The sequence below is a fragment of the Euprymna scolopes genome, chromosome 15 (assembly GCF_053919585.1).
Source record: "Euprymna scolopes isolate OS-2025 chromosome 15, ASM5391958v1, whole genome shotgun sequence".
Taxonomy (NCBI): domain Eukaryota; kingdom Metazoa; phylum Mollusca; class Cephalopoda; order Sepiida; family Sepiolidae; genus Euprymna; species Euprymna scolopes.
This window is the reverse complement of record NC_136496.1, coordinates 35609936-35632435: the sequence shown is the minus strand read 5'-3', so window position 1 is coordinate 35632435 and position 22500 is coordinate 35609936. Positions and strand designations below refer to the sequence as shown.

At 34.8% G+C, this 22500-nt stretch overlaps 1 protein-coding gene across 1 annotated transcript in view; it reads left to right on the top strand.

Moving 5' to 3' along the window:
• Positions 1–22500, top strand: part of LOC145293775 (LHFPL tetraspan subfamily member 3 protein-like) — a 63981-nt gene that overhangs the window by 20637 nt on the left and 20844 nt on the right. Inside the window, exon 2 of the mRNA XM_080140291.1 lies at positions 6315–6747. Within this exon, the coding sequence (XP_079996417.1) occupies positions 6339–6747 (409 nt within the window). The 5' untranslated portion in view covers positions 6315–6338. The remainder of the gene's footprint in view (positions 1–6314; positions 6748–22500) is intronic.

Below are 22500 nucleotides of genomic sequence, written 5' to 3'. Positions count from 1 at the left end.
TAACAAAAAAGTAAACCAGTCAGCAGGAAGATTGTTTCACAGACATGCAGTTCTTTGAAAGTGCAATAGAGCGCGGACACGTGTATATGCAAATACCAAGACATGTGCGAAACAACGTCATGGTAAGAAAAAAAAAGAGACTATAAAAAGGAGAGAAAGAAAGAGAGAGAGAGAGAGAGAGCACGTTAGAATAGACGATCACGTTAGAGACATGGCTGACGTTGTAGAAGATAGAGGTTATAGAGGAGCACCATCATATTTTATTCGAGAAAGTACTCGGATATAAATGTCGTTGTCAAAAAAAAAAAAAAAAAAAAAAGAAAAAGAAAAAAGAAAGAGCGTCAAGTATCCCATTCCCCTCCTGCAGCTAACCCTCGCCGCCCTATACTAATGTCCTATGTTCCTTGCGACGTAAACTACATATAGTGTGTGGGTCCCGTGTGTAAACGTGTAACGTTACAAAAGTGTCTACTGGAATACGAAGCTGTATTACAGTGAGGTATTAAATCAGCGAACTAAGTAGACCAACGAGTCAAAAGAGCTTGCACAAAGGAAAGCAGAGAAGAAATCAGGCAATTCTAGAGAATACCTGTCATAATAGTTTCTATAGAAAAGACTGAGATTAGCAACATGACGTTCATGAGAGAGATGGCGCAGAGAAGAAGAAAGGGTGAGACTAATTAAATCAGATACGTTTCTGAGCCTTATCAAGATAGCTCAAATGAGACAAGTATTCAACAGCTCGAATATGATATAATTACTGCATATATGGCTCGATAGTAGATTTGTAGAGAAAGAGAATAGACCCAGGTGTGAGAGAGTGATAGGGAGAACCGACTTTACGAGTAGCAGAAAGGGCAAAGGATCTAATATATGAACTACAAGAAAAATTAGATGAGAAACAAACACCGTTTCAGGGTCGACTTTTCATCAAGAGCAGAGTCATCCATGAGAATCTCAGGAAAGAAGGGGTTACGCCTACGATCGATTGAGCTGAGTTTTAACAGGATTAAACGAAACAAGCCATTTCAATCCACAACTAAAGCAGGACACTAGATTAGTTGCATATTTCATTTAATCCTAAGAAGAGGAGCAAGAAGCCACACCACAATGGAGTATAGATGTTAATTTACTGAACTTATATAGCATGAATAATTAAATTCACTAATAACTTATTTTTTTCGTGCAACAGTAAGGAGTTAAGTCAGCACATAATCAGGCTAATGCAACTAACAGCAGCAACTGACTGAAGTGTTAGTATTGTTTTTAATGTTAACAAGAAGACACTTTTCTGTTGTCGTCCTGTTTAAATTACAAACAATACTAATACTCCAGACAGCTGCTTTCATTAGCTTGAATATGTACTGTTGATGAATTTCTCAAAATGAGAAAAGTTTCTCATATGCCTAATTTCCCAGTACTTGTGGATACACAATTTTTGTGGTTCCATTTTCTGATCCGATATATAGATTTTCCATGCGAGAAACAGTCAGTGTATAGATGTAAAGCACACAATAGTAAAGATTGTCCCTGAGCTTTGTTGATGGTGATTGCAAACAACAATTGAATTAGGAATTGCAATCTCCTAAATTGAAATGGCGTATCTGGTGGAATCATAGAAATGCGTGGAATGAGGACATCTTCATCTTTGAAAGGTCATATCAAGATTGTTGCTTCTATGATGTTGTTCATTAATTTTTTTTTTACTGCAAGCCATGTGCCATTGCAACGCTTAGGTTGGTATATATTTCGAAAGATAATAACTGGTACGCCAATTTTCAATTTCAGTACAGGCGGTCGCATCCCTGGCAAACCTAGTCAATTCAAAAATTCTGTTGGATAATTAACCACTGTACCTGCTTCCATAACAGTGTCGACGAACTTGTATGTAACTACCTCACTTGGAATTTTAAGCTGAATAATATCGTAAAGTTCATAGACGTCTTTGTATTGAGTTTCAAGAATAGCTCGTTCATTTAGGCAACTGGAATTTTTATAATTAATTTGAATACCTTGGAAACCCTTTTTTTTATCAACTCTTTTTTTGATGTAACTAAATTTCAGAAGTTATGAGGCAACGAAATTTGCTCTGAACTCGGATCAGCTAGCATTTTTCCGTTCCAAATTTCCAAAAATTGATGCGAAAATTTCTCGGCGGATCGATCGTCTGCAACTGGACACGCATATTTTGAGTAAAGTTTAGTCTTCCCATAGCGCCAAAAAGTAGAGTATTTGAGGCAAGCATTTATTTTATCTGTTGGTGTTGATTCAGAAAGTACAGGTAACGTTTGTCTGAAGTCTCATACAAGCAATATTACTTCATTTTCAAATAGTCTGACATTGCCACACAAATCTTGAAGGATCGATCAGGAGCCTAAAGTGATTTTTTGTGTGCCATTGTGCATTCATCCTAAAGAATAACCTTGCATTTCTGCAATATTTCTCCCATGCTGGATATTTTGGAGATATTGAACATGGGAGTTTGGAAAATTGAATGTTTAATAATGATTTCAAAGCAGAATGAGCAGTCGGTCTACCTGGTATTAAAGTCTCAGCTATGCTCCATGGAGGAAGAGGTAAGGCTATGTCATTTTGTGGTCGAATGGCTGCCCAAATCAATTTTAATGGAAAGGTTTTACTAGTTCCTCCCGGTGATGTTCTAATTAATAATAGTAATTTTCAAATAGCTTTCTATTTTCACTGTTAAGTGAATAAAACAGAATTTATCCATCTTTTGACAATGCCTTAATCACATTAAGTAATTTAGGTGACTAAAATGGGATTTAATCATGTTTTGATATTACCTTATTCACAGTAAGTAAATAGTATTTATCCATATTTTGACAATGTCTTAATCACTGTAAGTAATTTAGGTGACTAAAATAGGATTTAATCATGTTTTGACAATACCTTATTCGCTGTAAGTAATTTAAGAAACTAAAATAGAACTTATCCATGTTTTAACAATGCCCTTTTCGCTGTAAGTAATTTAGGTGACTAAAAGAGGATGATATTTTAGAAAGGGATGGATAGAGAGGAAGATAGATAGATAGAGATAGAAAAAGAGAAAAAGAGAGGGGAATAGAGAAAGAGAGAGATATAGAGAGATAGAGAGGGATAGAGAGATATACACAGAAAGAGAGAGAGAGGGAGAGGTGGAAAAGAGAGAGAGTTAGAGAGAGATGGAGAGTTAGAGAGGAAAAGAGAGAGAGAGTTAGAGAGGAAAGGGAGATATAGAGGGAGCGCGAGAGAGAAATGGGATCAAAGAGAGAGGAGAGGGTGATAGAAAGAGAAAGAGAGGGTAGAGAGAGGGAAAGATGTAGAGAGAGAGAGAGAGAGAAAGAGAGAGGAGAGAAAGAGAAGGTAAACTACACTTCACCGTTTTTGTCCTCGGTAAGTGAAGGGGAAATCCTTCAAGACCGACGCAATTTTTATTTTTGTTCCTATCCAGAGTACCCCTTTTTCGGAAGATAGATTTTCCACACATTAAAATTCGACCTTATGCTTAACTCTGCCCTCGTAGAGAGGCATATAAATAGGAACATAGTGTGTGTGTGTGTCTGTGTGAGATAGATAGATAGATAGATAGAGATAGATAGATAGATAGATAGAGAGAGAGAGAGAGAGAGAGAGAGAGAGAGGAAATTAGAAATTAAAAAATACACCCGAATATTCAGTTTTAAATAACTGCTATTCGTTAATGTTTTGTACCGTTCTATTGTAGCATTAAAAATGAATCTTTAAAATATAATTTATTTTTTTTATGTTGCAATGTAGTTGTGTAGGAAGTATGAACGAATATATTTGTTAATTTAACGTTTATAATATATATATATATATATATATATATATATATATATATATATATATATATATATATATATATATATATACTAACATTTCAGCCCGGTATTGCCCGGGTGTTTGGATGTGTCTGTTGAGCAAAAAAAAAAAAAAGTGGTAGTAGGAAGGCAGGCTCGAACTCGTGCCGCAAAGGAGGAAAAGAACGGGGTAAAACCCAGACGTTTATGCTGTTACGACCACCGCCAAACCGGAAGTGACATTTTTTAAAAATTAAGGCTAGACAATCGAAAGGAGAGGATGACTTTCAAAAATATCGGCGAACTCCCCCCCCCCTGTAGAAAAGTTCCCAGTTGAAGGTGAAGATATTAATGTTTTTAGCCAATTTTTCGATATTTGTCGTCTGAAAGGTCGAACTTTAAAACAATACTGATCTTGGTAAAATCCGTCGCCTCTGTCGAAAGTTTTAGGCAGACATGCAAACATACAAACATACATACATTTATATATTGGTAACTAAAGATTTTCGACCCAAACCGATTAAAAACCTTGCCTTATCTCTGAATACCCTTTATGTAAAATTTCAAATGTTTAGACCAGAAATTGTCTGAGTAATTTGGTAGAGACCGCAGAGGTCATTTTTTTTTATTACTTTCATCCCTATTATGACTCCTTAAGATTTATTGTTTTGGGCTCAAATCAAGTTATTAAGTTAGATCCATGTCCAAGGAACCTATATCCAAAATTTCAAGTGTTTAGACCTAACATTGTCGGAGGAGTTTGGTAGAGTTCTCAAAGGTCAAATCGTTGAACTTTGACCGCTTAACATCCAAATTTCTGGCCGAAAACCGATCACATCGATTTTCCCAAATCTCAGTACCCGGTATATCAAATTTCGCGTCTGTAGACTAAAATTGACAGAGTTATTGCGTAGGAAAATGTACACAGACACTCAGACAGACACACAGACACGTTCACTTTATATATATATATATATATATATATATATATATATATATATATATATATATATAATGTCAGCCCTTTTAAGAAACACGTTTCTTATCATTTAGCACTTTCAGTTGAATTACGTCGGTCAATTTAGCTCTTATGCATAGATTATATATATATATATATATATATATATATATATATATATATACTTCATTTACTCACATAAAATTGATATACGAAAGTATATGATTGTTGTAACAATATAGATTACAAGAATGTATGGATGTCCGAATGTTGTTTATATATATGTTATATGTGTATGTATGTGTGGGTATGTATATATGTATATATATATGTATATATATGTATGTATGTGTGTATGTGTGTGTGTTTATATATATATACACCCGTCTGGAGTGTGGTAGCATACTATTGCATATACGAAGGGGTTACCACGCTACAGAAGTAAAGAAAAATGCTATTTTTGTCTCTGTATGTCTGTAATGTGTGTGTGTATATATGCGCGGGTGTAGCAAAGTGTAGGCATTTATAAGTATATTGATATATGTATATAGGTACATGTGGGGTTTAGATAACTTTCGTGTTTTATATTTATTCATATTTTTGTTTGTTTATTTGTTTTAATTTAATTTTATTTTTATTTATTTATTTTTAATTTTATTTATTTTTTGTTTTGTTTTATTTACCTTAATGTAATTTTTACTTTATTCCTGCGTAGTTTCAGAGTTATTGTCTAGTTTCAGTAAATAAAATAAAAAGCGTACAGCATGAATTCGCTTTTGAATATATGTATTAATGTGTGTGTGTGTGTGTGTGTGGTGTCTGTGTATGTGTGTGTTGTATGTGTGTTGCATGTATGTGTGGGTGGAGGTAGATTAAAAGGCACCGGTCAGTACTTAGCTGACCATAGCTAAGGTTCTTAACTTACAGACTCTAAGACAAGAAAACTAAATTCTCAATTACCTTATGCCATAAAACCAAAAGTTAGGTTGGATGGGGGAAGGGGAAATGAAAAAGATATTTATTATCTTCAAAGACCTCACTCATCCTTTTACCGTTTTTTATGACTCCCACCCAGGTTGTATTCTAACTTGATAAACGAAATAGAAAAATGTATTTGGTGGAAATATCACTTTTGACGGTAATTCTTGGCCTGAAGACGTAATCCCCCAACGTGGGTGATTACAGAAACATGTATGCACATATGTAGCCATTAATGTTTGTATAAATAAAATTAATATACCTGCTCTGTTCACTCATTGAGCACTATTTTGGTAGACACATGTTGTTTCATTGGATGTACTTCTAGGAAACTAAACTCTACTGGCTATAAGTAAAAAATAATCATATATATATATATATATATATATATATATATATATATATATATATATATATATATATATATATAAACAGCGCTGTCCTAAATATATCTTAAACTTTTACATTTAATTTTTTTCCAGGCAGCGTCGAGTCTCTATATTGGTTGTTAATAAAACGCATTTTTATTTGGTTCCTTTTTTTTTTTTTTTTTTTAGATCGTGGAACGCTACTAAAACAAGATGGACGTCCATTATTACAGCGACATTACACGCGCCTACCACACCAATTACGTACGAAATTCTCGCGCTATAGCCGTCCTTTGGGGTATATTCACCGTCTGCTTCGCTCTTCTCAACATCGTCGTCTTCATTCAGCCACAGTGGTTCGGTGATACAGTGAAATCGCCGGAGATTGGCTACTTCGGTCTGTACGAATATTGCGAAAAGGCCCAGGTCGCTGCCGACTTCAGCTGCAAGGGAGAGTTCACCGACTTTGAAACGATTCTCAACGGTTCATTCAAGGTTTCCGGCTTTTTCGTTGGTGCATCCGCGCTACTTTTTCTCATCTGTACCGCCTGTTTGCTGTTGTTCTTCTTTCTCAACACCGCCACTGTGCTTCAGATCTGCGGATGGATACAGGGCATTTCAGGTGAGTACAAATAATGTTACCAATTTGCATTACTGTTGGGTACGTTTTACGTTTGTTAAAATAACAGATGTTAAAACGTAAGCTTTCTATATATGGGTAGTATTTTAGTCCGTTTCTATCAATTTTTAACGTTTTATAGCCTTTCTGACGGTCCTAAGTCATCTTACATACTTTGTATAGAAAAGGAACAAGGAAAGAAATTCGACACGAGTGTTTTTTTTTTATTTAAAAGAAATGACATCTATTATTCCACACCTAAGTTGGTGCAAAAATAATGTCATTTTTTGCCATGAAATTGGACTTCAATAAAAGTCCAACTTCATGGCAAAAAATGACATTATTTTTGCACCAACATAATATCTATCTATCTATCTATCTATCTATCTATCTATCTATCTATCTATCTATCTATCTATCTATCTATCTTCGTCGCCGCTTTTCTCTTTGTCTAACTGTAAGACACGTTATGGTGAACTGCGTTTGATGTGTACGGATAAAGTAATACGATACGAAAACAACAAAGAAAATAGGACTATGAAACATAATATCGATTAAAAAAGCGTATCTAAAATCACTGAAATACATGCAACAACTTCAAAACAAATAAGATACTAGCATACATCTAAAAAATATCCTTCAAACACAAAACTACATTTAAATGAGCACAATGGTTGATAAGTCACTAAACTTAAACTAAAACACTCTCTCTCCCAGGGTAATTAATAGAAGGTAATACAATGCATAACGGATAGACACAAACTGAAGCAAATTAACAATGCAATAAATTATGCAGATTCAACTTTTTTTTTTTTATTGATACACTAGCAGTTCAGCCCGACTTTGCTCGGGCCCTATGTACTGTTCATAACTTTATGTGCATATATATATATATATATATATATATATATATATATATATATATATATATATATATATATATGTTAAAAGACATCTTGAAAAAGAGTTAAAAACATATTTAATTTTAAAAAAGGAAGCACAAGATAAGTGGATAGTCCTTAATCCGCGGAGTTTCGAAGAAATACTCTCCTTCTCATCAGAGAGCAGGAATTAGCAAAATGCAGGATCGGATTTTGCATATAAAAGTATTTAATGAAACTACAAGTAAGTCAAAGATCTTACTTGGTTAAAAAAGGGTGAGGTAAGGGGAACAGGAGGCAAAAGAAAAATAATAAAAAGATTTCACATGAATGGATAGTCCGGTGAAGGGTAAAAATCCAAAAATGGTAAAATCCAAAACGGTCGAATTTAAAATTTCAATCCAATGGGTAAATTCAAAATGATACAAAATCATCCAAAAGGCAGAGTTCCTTGGAAAAAAGCGCAAATGGAATGAATTCCAAATCATTAAAAGAAAAGCACTAGAGATAATATTTAAAAACACGTCTGTCAAGGCTGGATGAATAAAAAAAATTCTACCTCTATTTCCTTTTCGGTTTTATTGAGCTTTTTACATCTGGCTGAGTTTATTTTACTTGTAAATATTAACTCTTTAATATTTATAATATATTTTAAGTTTACCATTTTGATTACCTTAGTAAACTTATTGTAACTTTTATATATATATATATATATATCAGTAGTGGAATGGGGATAAAATTGGATGGTTACGTTCAATGCCGCCAAGACTAAACTGGTTTCATTCAATAATTACAAGAAACCTTTTCTACCACCTATAGCAATGGCCAACGACTCTTTATCTGTGAGTACGTCTTTCAAGCTCCTTGGCCTAACGTTCATAGGAAACATGAGTTGGAACAATTACATCGAGGGCATTGCCAGGTCCGCTGCAAGGAAGGTGGGCTGTTTCTACCGTGCTAGAAAAAACTACTAACACCCGAAAGTATCCTGTACCTCTATAAGGCAACCATTCGCCCATGTATGGAGTATTTCTGTCACATTTGGGCTGGTGCATCGGCTACTAGTCTCTCACTCCTTGACAGGGTTCAAAAGAGAGTCGCAAATCTGATAGGCCCTAAACTGGCATCTAAACTCCAGCCTCTGTCCCATCGGCGAAATGTTGCATCCCTCTGCCTGTTTACAAGTATTTTAATGGTGAATGCTCTGATGAACTGCAAGCACTTGTGCCCTCACGACGTGAAAACCCTCGACAGACCCGACAAGCTGAAAAATCCCACCCCTACACTGTAGAGATCCCTAGATGTAAAAGATCTTTCTACTCCGGTAGTTTCTTCCCCAGAATCGCTAGACTTTGGAACTCCATTCCAGGTCACTGCTTCCCCAACTGTACTGACATGCAGAAGTTCAAGTGCAACGTGAACCAACATCTTGCTGCCCAAATCCCTACATAGTACCCCAGTAGTTGTTTCCCCTGATAGTAGCCCCCTACACCAAAGTGGCAATGTGCCTTGTTTGGGGTGAAAATGTAATAATATATATATATATATATATATATATATATATATATATATATATTAAAAAGTTTGACTCATGTCCAATTAACCTACATCTAAAATTTCAAGTGTTTAAACCCAAAATTGGCGGAGGAGTTTGGTAGAGTCTGTAAAGGTCAACTCTTTCAACTTTTACAGCCAATTCTTCGCCCCCAAACTTATTAAAAGCTTACTGCGTGTCTGAATACCCTTTATGTAAAAGTTCAAATGTTTAGATCTAAAATTGACTGAATAGTTTGCTAGAGACGGCAAAGATAAAATCTTTTGAACTTTGACCTCTTGGAATCCAAATTTCCGGCCAAAAACCGATTAGAAAGCTTGCTCTCTGTCTGATTACACTTTATGTCAAATTTCAAATGTTTACACCAAAAATTGGCTGAGTAATTTGAGACCGCAGAGGTAATTTTTTTTTAATTTGACCCAAATTTTGATCCCTTAACATTTATTTTGGGCTCCAATCAAATTAAAAAGTTTGAACCATGTCCAAGTAACGTACATCTCAAAGTTCAAGTGTTTAGACCCAAAATTGGCGGAGGAGATTGGTAGAGTTTTCAAAGGTCAAATCGTTTAACTTTGACCCCTTGACAGCCAAATTTCTGCCCGAAAACCGATTAAAAGGATTTCTTCAAACCTTAATACCCCTTGTGTCAATCCTCGAGTCTGCAGACTAAAAATTGACAGAGTAGTTTAGTAGGGAAATATACACAAACAGACACACATACATACAGACAGTTTCACTTTTATAGATGTATAGATTACTAGCTGTTCAATCGGCGTTACTCGGGGTCTATGTTAATAACTTTATATGCATACGTAAGTTAATAACTTTATATGCATATATATATATATATATATATATATATATATATATATATTATGAGTTTGTACTCATGCACAGGTAACCTACATTTAAAATTTCTAGAGTTTAGACCAAAAATTGGCGGAAGAGTTTGGTAAAGTTTTCAAGGCGTAAATCGTTGAACTTTGATCCCTTGACAGCCAAATTTCTGGCCCAAAACCGATTAAAACATTTTCCCAAATCTCAATAACCCTTTTGTCAAATTTGAGTCCGTAGATAAAAATTGACAGAGTAGTTTGCTAGGGAAATGTACACACACAAACAGACAATGTTACTTTAATAGATATAATAGATTGATAACTTAATCATTAATATCAAACCCAAAATTATTTGCTACTTATTTACTATTATTCTTAAATCAAAACTTATTTACTATTAATTCACTAATAATCTCAACCAAAAATTAGTTGCTATTAATTGACTATTGCTCTCAAATCCAAACCTATTTATCATTAATTCACTATTAATCTCAACAGCAAAATTATTTGCTACTAATTTACTATTTTTTCAACTCCAAACATTTTACTATTAATTCACTATTAATCTCAAACCCAAAATTATTTGCTATCAATTTACTATTGTTCTCAACTTAACACTTATTTACTATTAAATCACTATTAATCTCAAACCCAAAAAACATTTGCTATTAACTTACTATTGTTCATAACTCCAAATTTATTTACGAATAATTCACTGTTAATCTCAAACCTAAAATTATTTGATACAAATTTACTATTACTCTTAAATCCAAACTTATTTACTAATAATTCACTACTGATCTCAACCCAAAATAATTTGCTAATATTTACTATTGTTCTCAAGTCTAATCTCAAACGCAAAATTATTTGCTATTAATTTATAATTACCCTCAACTCAAAACCTATTTACTATTAATTCACTATTAATCTCAAACCCAAAATTATTTGCTATTAATTTCCCATTGTTCTCAACTACAAAACTTATTTACTATTAATTCACTATTAATCTCAAACCCAAAATTATTTGCTACTAATTTCCCATTGTTCTCAACTACAAAACTTATTTACTATTAATTCACTATTAATCTCAAACCCAAAATTATTTGGTACTTATTTACTATTGTTTTAACTCCAAACTTATTTACTAATAATAAACTATTAATATCCAATCCGAAATTATTTGCTATTAATTTACTATTACTCTAAACTCCAAACGTATTTACTCTTAATTCACTATTAATCTCAAACCCAAAATTATTTCCTATTAATTTTCTATTACTCTCAACACTAAGCTTATTTACTAATTGCATTTCTGCTCGGCTTTACCGGGCCCTTTGTACTGTTCATAACTTGACCTACGTGTGAATACACTTTATGTAAGATTTCAAATGTTTAGAGCAAAATTTGTCTGAGTAATTTCGTAGAGACCGCAGAGGTCAATTTTTTAAAATTTAGCCCCAATTTTGACCACTTAACATCTATTATTTTGGCCTAAAATTAAAATAGAAAGTTTTAGCCGTATCAAAGTTACCTATATCTAAAATTTCATGTCTTTAGACTTAAAATGTGCGGAATATTTGTTAGAATTTAAAAGGTCAACTCTTTAAACTTTGACCTTTTAGCAGACAAATTTTCGCCCCAAAACTGATTAAAATGCTTACCGCATGTCTGAATATTCGTTTTGTATAAATTTCAGGTTTTTAGATACAAAATTGGCTGAATAATTTGCTAGACATCAAAAAGTCAAATCTTTTAAACTTTCACCCCTTGGTAGCTCAAATTTTTGCTCCAAACCGATTAAAAAGCTTGCCCTATCTCTGAATAAACTTTATGTAAAATTTCAAATGTTTAGACCAGAAATTGGCTGAGTAATTTGGTAGCGACACTAGAGGTAAATTTTTTTTAAAACGTTGACCCTACTTTTGACCCCTTAACATTTAATTTTTTGCGTTCAAGTCGAATTAAAAAGTTTGATCCATGTCCAAGTAACCTACATTTAAGATTTCAATTGTTTAGACCCCAAATTGTCGGAGGTGTTTTGTAGAGTTTTCAAAGGTCAAATTGTTCAACTTTGACCCCTCGACAGCCAAATTTCTGGCTGAAAACTGATTAAAAAGATCTTCCCAAATCTCAATATCTCTTATGTCAAATCTCGAGTCTCTACGCCGAAAATTGACAGAGTGATTTGGTAGGGAAATGTACACACACACACACACACACACACACACACACACACACACACACACACACACACACGCACACACGCACACACGCACACACACGCACACACACACACACACACACACACACACACACACACACACACACACACACACACACGCACGCACGCACACACAAACATACACACACACGCATACATACACACACACGCACACACACATACACACATACACAGAGAGCCATTTTCACTTTTATAGATAGATAGATAAATTCTCAATCCAAACTTATTTACTATTAATTCACTATTAATCTCAAATCCCAAATAATTTGCGAATAATTTACTATTGTTCTCAAATCCAATCTTGTTTACTAATAATTCACTATTAATATCAAACCCAATATTATTTGCTATTTATTTACTATTTTCTCAACTCCAAACTTTTTTACTATTACTTCACTATCAATCACAAACCCAATATTATTTGCTATTAATTTATTTATTTTTCTTAACTTCAGTCTTATTTACGTATAATTCCCTATTATTCTCACACCCCAAATTATTTGCTACTTATTTACTATTACTCTAAACTTAATTACTCTTCATTTACTATTAATCTCAAACCCAAAATTATTTTCTATTAATTTACTATTACTCTCAAACCCAAAGTTATTTCCTATTAATTCACTATTAATCTCAAACCCAAAATTATTTGCTATTAATTTATTTTGTTTCTTAACTCAAAACCTGTGTACTTATAACTCACTATTAATCTTAAACCCCACATTATTTGCTACTTATTTACTATTACTTAAAACTCTAAACTTAATTACTCTTTATCCACTATTATTCTCAAACCCAAAATTATTTCCTATTAATTTACTATTACTCTCAAAACCAAACTAATTTACTACTTGCATTTCTGCCCGGCTTTGCTCGAGCACTTTGTACTGTTCATAACTTGCCCAATGTGTGAATATACTTTTATGTAAGATTTCAAATGTTTAGACCAAAAATTGTCTGAGTAAGTAGGGGTCAATTTTTTTAAAACTTTGACCTCAATTTTGACCTCTTAACATTTATTGTTTTGATTTCAGATCCAAATTGTTTGACCCATGTCCAAGTTTCCTACATCTAAAATTTCAAGTGTTCAGACCCAAAATTGGCGGCGTAGTTTGGTAGAATCTGCAAAGGTCAACTCTTCAAACTCTGACATTTTGGCAGCCAAATCCTCTCCCCAAAACATATTACAATGCTTGCTGGATGTCTGAATACCCGTTATATACAGTTTCAAATGTTTAGACCCAAAATTTTCTGGGTAGTTTGCTGGACACTGCAAAGGTGAAATCTTTTGAACTTTGACCTCTTGGTAGCTCAAATTTTCGACTCAAACCGATTGAAAAGCTTGCCCTATCTCTGAATAGTCTTTATATAAAATTTCAAATGTTTAGACGAAAATTTTCTGAGTAATTTGGTAGACACCTCAAAAGTCAATTTTTAAAAGATTTGACCCCAATTTTGAACCCTTTACATTTACTTTCTGTGACACAAATCGGATTATAAAGTTAGATACATTTTAAATTTAAAGTGTCTAGACCCAAAATTGTCGGAGGAGTTTGGTAGAGTTTTCAAAGGTCAAACCGTCGAACTTTGACCCCTTGGCAGCCAAATGTCTGACCGAAAACGAATTAAAACGATTTTCCCCAAGCTCAATACTTTTTATGTCAAATCTCGAGTTTGTAGACCGCATATTTGGTAGGGAAATGTACACAGACAGACACACAGACATTTTCACTTTTATAGATATACTAGCGTTGCCCTGGTGTTTAGAGGTGTATGTTGAGCAAAAAAAAAAAAAAAAAAAAAAGAAAAGCGGTCAATTTTTTAAACTTTGACCCCTATTATGACCTCTTAACATTTATTCTTTTGGGCTCAAATCAAGTTATTAAGTTAGATCCATGTCCAAGGAACCTATATCAAAAATTTCATGTGTTTAGAACAAACATTGGCGGAGGAGTTTGGTAGAGTTCTCAAAGGTTAAATCGTTGAACTTTTACTCCTTAACAGCCAAATTTCTGTCCGAAAACTGATTACATCGATTTTCCCAAATCTCAGTACCCTGTATATCAAATTTCCCGTCTGTAGACTGAAAATTTACAGAGTTATTGCGTAGGAAAATGTACACACACACACACACACACACACACACACACACACACACGGACATGTTCACTTTTATATATATACTAACATTTCAGCCCGGCGTTGCCCGGGTGTTTGAATGTGTATGTTGAGCATAAAAAAGCGGTAATTTTTTTTTAAATTTGACCCCTATTATGACCCCTTAACGTTTATGGTTTCGGGCTCAAAACAAGTTATTAAGTTAGATCCATGTCCAAGGAACCTATATCCAAAATTTCAAGTGCTTATACCCAAAATTGTCGGAGGAGTTTGGTAGAGCTCTCAAAGGTCAAATCGTTGAACTTTGACCCCTTAACAACAAAATTTCTGACCGAACACAGCCCAATTTCTTGCCGACACCCGATCACAAATATTTTCCCAAATCTCAGTACCCTGTATATCAAATTTCGAGTTTGTAAACTAAAAATTGACAGAGTTATTGCGTAGGATATTGTACACACACACACACACACACACACACACACACACACACACACACACACACACACACACACACGCTCACACATACACACACAGACAAATACACAGGCACGTTCACTTTTATAGATGCAACAAAAATATATACGTATACATAAATATATATGGAAACAATTTTGTGTTTATTGTAAACTTTTTACGCAAATATCATACAATCATGTAGAATATCTGCATGAATATAATTACACGTAATAGTTAACTAAAAATGATCATCCCATTAAAAAACCGAAAAAACTAATAGGGAATTAATTAAAATCAATGTTTAAAAGAATATGCAAATTAGCTAGATCTTTTGCTAGTGAATGCAATTCCACGGCCAATATATAAGAAAATTGTATTTTCTTTTTAAATAAATAGAAAGTAGGGGTTTTAATATGAATATCAATACACACAAAAGAAAAACGAATTCATAGGAGTATATATATATTATATATATAATATAATATATATATATATATATATATTCTCTTATTACATTGTATTATAATCTTAATTGCGATGGTTTGGTTTAATGGATGTTCCGCATGACATGATATTCAACATTTGCCTTCGTCAGATGTATGTTCAATTTCAATTCAAACATGCATATGGAGGCAGTATTGAAGGAGAGAAATTCAAGAGAAATTGAAATCGCCGCTGCATAGCCGAGAAGACAGTGAAACGCGCACGTAAACGTGGATAACTATTAAAAATTCTGTTTCCGTAGATTGAGTAAAAGAATTAATTTAACTTCATCATAACATTAAGGTGAATTTTCCCCATTAATCTATATATCTATAAAAGTGAACGTGTCTGTGTACATTTCTCTACGCAATAACTTTGTCAATTTTTAGTCTACAGACTCGAAATTTGATATACCGGGTACTGAGATTTGGGAAAATCTAGGTGATCGGTTTTCGGCCGGAAATTTGGCTGTTAAGGGGTCAAAGTTCAACGATTTGACCTTTGAGAACTCTACCAAAGTCCTTCGACAATGTTGGGTCTAAACACGTGAAATTTTAGATACAGGTTCCTTGGACAAGGATCTAACTTAATAACTTGCTTTGAGCCCAAAACAATAAATTTTAAGGGGTCATAATAGGGGTCAAATTTAAAAAAAAATTGACCGTTTTTGTTTGTTTGTGTGTGTGTGTGTTTTTTTTTTTGCTCAGCATACACCTCCAAACACCCGAGCAACGCCGGGCACCCATGCTAGTCAGTAAATAAACCTGTCTACCGTCAAAACATTAATAAAAATAATAATATAATGCACCACAACTTAATTTTAAAAAAAACAAAACAAAAAAAACAATACAGTACTCGATCGTAGGTTCCACAAGATTTGATATAAATTATTTTATTAAAAAGAACTAAAACATCTGTTGGGTGTACCAGGGTTTCATCAATCGTGTCATACTGGATTTAGGATAAAAAAAAACCCAGCTGATCAAAATAGATTGATTCCCTTATCTGCTACCAAAGATTCCTGAAAATACCCTGTAGGAACATTTTTTACCTGAAACCTCAGACAGGTACGCTACTGAGCTTCAATCTATGGTACCCCATGTAAAACTTTCACAACAAACGACTCGTCTAGCTACAACCATTGTCAGTAGTTTTCCTTTTTCTCTCTCTACCTAAAACTGGATAAAACTTCAGTGAGCAAAGTTTTTTTTTCTTATAACAGCTCGTCTGTTGGACACGTTGTTTCTCAGCTGACTACAGCATGGTTGTTTTCAAGTCCAATGTAAACAAATTTTTGTTGATACGCAATCGTAAATAATTAAATTCTGCCCAATCGCCACCATTATTACCAATCAACGCCATCATTACCAATCATTTCGGTTCTCTCACCGTCCGCCTGACACTCATTTAACACGTATCCTGCCAGGGTAGATATGTAACAAAAAATGCTAGAACCTGATATTCACCTCCACAAACATCGGTTAGTATTACAGAAAATGTCAGTGCAAGGTCTAGAAAGATGAAACATCTGAGAATCGAGAGCATCATTCAGACTATTGGAAGGGCACAGAGATTACTGAAATTCTGAGGAATCGTATTATCATTCAAATCCAATGAATCGTTACCAATAAGATTTCAATGGTATACAACTGGTGTGAGAATCCGAAGTAATTTGCAAGAGTGGTCGGAATAATCTGAGAGTACTAGAAATCTGAAGAGACTTGTTGTCACCTAGTTTCTAGGAGACATCAGTTACATTGCCAATAAGCCCACACTTCAACCTAACAGAAAAAAAGACGACTGATGTCACAACGGCTCGCCCTCTGTCGCACTAGTTGTGGAGGACAACTGGCATGAATAAGAAAGCGGGTTCACTAGCAATGACGCTAGAAGTTCTCACTTCTAGTGTGTAAGAACTACTACTACTACTACTACTACTACTACTACTACTACTAAGTAAAACAAAAAGATGGAAGGAGCACTACATGAAGCCAAAGGAACTGAAATTGTAAGAAATCTCATAAACTGTACTCCCACCAAAAGGGACACCAGCCTCTGTTGATACCACGCAAAATAGTTGCGAGAAGTTTAAGGAGAATGTAAAGACAGAGGAGGGAGTGCACTAGCCGGACCTCCACTGGATGAGTGTGGAGAGTGCTAAAACCTTGCGGAGGTTTATAACCACCCAAGTTCCAGTGAATACCAATGGTCGTTGCCAGAAGAAAACAAACAATGGTAACTGGACGTTGGTGACGTAAGGTCATTTGCAATAGTTATGGAAAGAGATAGAGAGTATTGGAAATCTGGGGAGACTCGTCACCCAGACTCCAGAGAACACCACCGGTTATTATCAGTGAGTAATCGCTAGGGCTGTGACAACAGCATATTCTTTTCATTCTTTTGACTCTCGAGTATATATCGGACGCAGTCAGACTCAGTTGATCAACCGAGAACCCCATCAGTATATAAAAGCTTATAAGATATTAACGGATATACAGTCAAGAGTCATAGAAACGAAAAAAATATTATGTTGTCACAGCTCTAGTGATTACTGACAATCATCTATGTGAGAATCACTACTACTACTACTACTGCTACTGCTACTACTACTACTACTACTACTACTACTACTACTACTACTACTACTACTACTACTACTAATCTATTATCAAAGAGGTTTTATCTCTTTATCTGAAGCCGAACCTATACTATTACTTCTGCCAATACATCAATAACTGTACTATCTTCTAGAGCTCGGTTCAGTTTATGTATGCTATTTCAGACAAATGTACCACTCTTCACTGCCCAATCAAGGGGGTGGGTAGTATAGCATCTGTTCTGTTGTCGTTATATCCTCATCATAGGCTTTACCTTCTCCTATTTTATATAGGTTTAGGTGTGGTTTTTATTTAATTGTCTAGGCACCACTCCTTTTGGAGGTAGTGTGGTACCTGCCTTGTTTTCATGAGACAATCTCATGAATTATATTCTCCTTTTCTTGGGTGGGAGGTAGTGATATACAAGCAATAATAATAATAATAATAATAATAATAATAATAATAATAATAATAATAATAATAATTGCCGTTCAAGAAAATTTCGAAAACCCGGCCTTTAAAGCTGAATACAATTTGCACACCGCCCATTGAATAAATATGAGATTATTTCATGTATAGGTTTCCATATATTTAGTTTTAAATTTCTGTTCCTGCTTGCGCACGTATTTTCTTAGCAAATATTGGGAGAGGCTTCTTTTTGACCGATACAGGCTTTCACGTTTTTGAGAACATGGCGTCATTTTGTAAGTTGACTGGGTTGGTTTTGCGAAGTGGTTAGACAGCATTTCCAAAAATAGATATCGACGAATAGGAAAGGTATGGCATATTGCTAGAACGTAAAAAGAAAACAGGATAGATAGATAGATAGATAGATAGATAGAGAGAGAGAGAGAGAGAGAGAGAAAGATAAAGCACACCTACGAAACATGAACAAAACCGTAGACAAAAACATCCCCCCCAAATGTAAAAATCGCAAACATAAGTCAACATGCATCACTGATCATTTGTGACATACCAATGGTTATATAACTATCGACCATCATGAACTAAAATTTGACAGAGCATTTAACCAAAATGTAATAGCTATTTTAAGCAGAACTAGTTAATACCCGTTTTTTAGGCATTAGTATAGTACCCTTTGACCTAATGTCGAATATATTGTATGTGTACTTTTTACCAAAAAAAAAAAAAAAAAAAAAGAGATTAAAAAATATTTATGTAACCTATTTTTTGTGTTTTTATATTACGTTTCTGTAAATTTATAAAACACTAGCAGATGTCCCCGGCGTTGCCTGGTATCGAAAGTAATGTTAATTTTTTCAAGGTCAAAGGTTAAGGTCGTATTTGGTGCGGCTCTTTATAAACTCCCCCATCTAGCAATGGTGCACATCAAGTTAGGGTTTACCACCATTCCTAGATGGGAAAGTTCATGAAGAGCTACACAAAATATGGCCTTAAACTTTTGACCTTGACCTTGAAAAATGGTGTGCACCATCCCCTAAGTCAGAGAACATCATCGTGTCAAGTTTGGTCATCATCAGTCCAATGGTGTGGTCTGTAGGAGTATAGATAAATAGCCTATGATTTTGATCTTTTGCCTTTACCTTGGAAAATGGTGTGCAGCTTCCCTAGGTGGGGGACAATCATCATGCCAAGTTTGGTCATGATCGATCCAGTGATATGGGCTGTACGAGAGTTGTACACAAAGATACACACACACAGACACACGAACGCTACTACTTATATATATATATATATATATATATATATATATATATATATATATATATATATATATATGTATACTTTATCAGATTTATGTGATAATTCGCATTCTGGTATTTCAAGTGTAAAAACTCGCATTTTATTTTCGGTATGTTGACGATTTGACATTGTAAAAACTACTATCTTAGAAATGCGCAATTGCTTCTTTTTTTCAACCAATACGTTTCGTGCGAACAGACAACTCTCCAAAACAAAGTGACTATTTAATAGTATACTAGCTTATACTTGTTCTTTACACAGTGTTGATACAGTACCTGGGTATGTCAATTTTCATTTTTACCTTGCTGCTACCGCTTTTTGGAAAGTATGGAAAAACTGTTAAATTTTATGGGAAAATATTGATAGGAGAGAGTATGTAACTACGATGAGTGTGGTCAATACTAAAATGGGTGACCATTTGGAAACTCTAGGTGCTGTATGTGCTCTCTGCTTATCCTGGCATTGTTTCCAGTCGTTTCCGTTCTCCTTACGACTGGACTCAAGCAGTACTGATCCAGCAGAGGTGTGATTGATGAGTCTGCAATTCGTGCCTCACAATTACATGTGCAACCACACTTACAGGAGGCAACCATTGTCTTTCGAGGCTGAACCGAGGAGTTTATGACAAATATGTTTTTTTTTTTTTTTTTTTTTATTACATTTTCACCACAAACAAGGCAAATTGCCACTTTGGTGTAGGGGGCTACTATCAGGGGCAACAACTACTGGGGTACTATGTAGGGATTTGGGCAGCAAGGTGTCGGTTCACGTTACACTTGAACTTCTGCACGTCAGTACTGTTGGGGAAGCAGGGACCTTGAATGGAATTCCAATTTTTGATGCAAGGACCCGTGGCGCAGTGGTTAGAGTACTTGGAAAAAATCAGTTGTAAAAGTAACATCCTCCAGAAGGTTTAAGGTTCAATTCTCAGTGTGAGCGACCGAAAAATACAGTTGCGAATTATTTAGGACCTTTATCCAGTCATGGCTGGTTACATCGACCGAAACGTTGTAAAAATCACATTCAAGATGAGAACAGTAGTCTGATGAATACAAATAATACGAGTGTGTTATTTTTATTGGCAAAAAATAAGAAATGATATTTTTAAGCTAAAAGTGATTCGCTTTGAACTTATGCCGAACACCCTTTACCCTTTGGGTGGATTTTCAAAATAAAGACAAGGTCATTTAGTTTACAAATTAATGTAAAATTTTATGTTATTATTAGGTTGGTGCAAAAATAATGTCGTTTATATATATATAGTTGAACCTTAAAAAAACAACATTTTTGCACCAACCTAATATGTCATATTAATTTCTTTAAATTTATAAAACGTGTATTCAATTATAAAGAAAATTATGTGAGAATGGAACTAAAACATTGACATCATAAAACTACTCCCGTGGTAATATGTCTTCTGTCTATTCTTTTTTTGTCAAGCAATTACATGTTGATGTTGCTATCTGTGTATATACAAACATAAAAGAAAACAAAGATTAAACATGAAAAGAAAAGGAAAAAAACTGTCAAGTGATGGGGGAGGGGATATAACTTAGCCTTAAAAACACCCCAAAATAAAGAAAAAGAAATGAACTAAACGAAATGCTAACTATATTCTGTTAGTGAGGTCCCTCCTAACCTATTCTAGTTGATGACGCACTCGCTGTGTTTCGGCTGTTGAAAAACACTTCCTAAGATGGAGTGGGTAGTCTACGGGCAAAAGAAAGGTGGAAGGGGTTATTTGGGTATACGCTGATCTCCAGAATAAGTACCATCGGGGTGGGCCGAGGAAAAAAATGGTTACATCGGGAAAGAGCATTCTGGAGGTAATCTAACACAAAATGAATGGGGGGGGGATGTGACTCATTCACACAACTAACTGCAGGACATTTCTTTTTGTTATTTGCTTTCAGGCCTAAGGTCGGCGAATGCCATGTTTACACAGGGAACACATACTCAAACCAGTTTCGAACAAATACACATAAACTAGCGGTGTGAATCCACCTACATTTGAATACCGTGAGAGACGACCTCCTTCTATCACATCTGATTTTGATTTTAAGTTGGTGTAAAATACGGAATCAACTCGTAATGAGAAGGCAGCGATTCCCCACGCTGTAACTCGATCATCACAATTAGCCGCTCGAGCCGCCTCCAGATGGGGCGAGCCAGCCAAATAGTTGCCAAACTCCTGGTCGCGAAGTCTGGATACCTGAGTGAAACGATACAACAAGATGTTCCCGGAATCCATCACAGATCTCACGAGCCGACACGAGATCGTGTCTTTCCGGACTTTGAACTTTACGAATGTAATTGTCCGACCTGCACCGGAGTGAAGATCTACGCTCTGATGCATCAATATTCACGGCTTCATTAGACACTCTATCTAACCTAGCCCTAACTATGTAAACCTCATACCGCTCGTTAGCCGCGCGTTTCAGGCCCCCTAAGCTAGTTCTATCGCTAGGGAAACCCCCCCTCCAGCTATCACCCGGCTCAACTTATCTTCTAAATGCTTTTCTGCATTAGTCTTATTTAAGGCAAGGCGCTGGCTATATTGGACAGAAAAGCGCCTAATACTAGAGTTAGTGTTTGCCCACCGTCTACTCCCTGTAACAACCCCCACTAAACCTTTTACTATTTTTTCAAATATTCATGTTAATTAATTCCCTGTAGGTTTTTTCGGTTTCTTTATGGGATGATCATCTTTAGTAAACTATTACGTGTAATTATATTCATGTAGATATTCCACATGATTTATACTTGCGTAATATTTGCGTAAAAAGGTAGTAGTAAACACACACCTCTTTCTATATACATTTATGTATGCGTATATATATTTGTTAAAAAAGATTCTGCT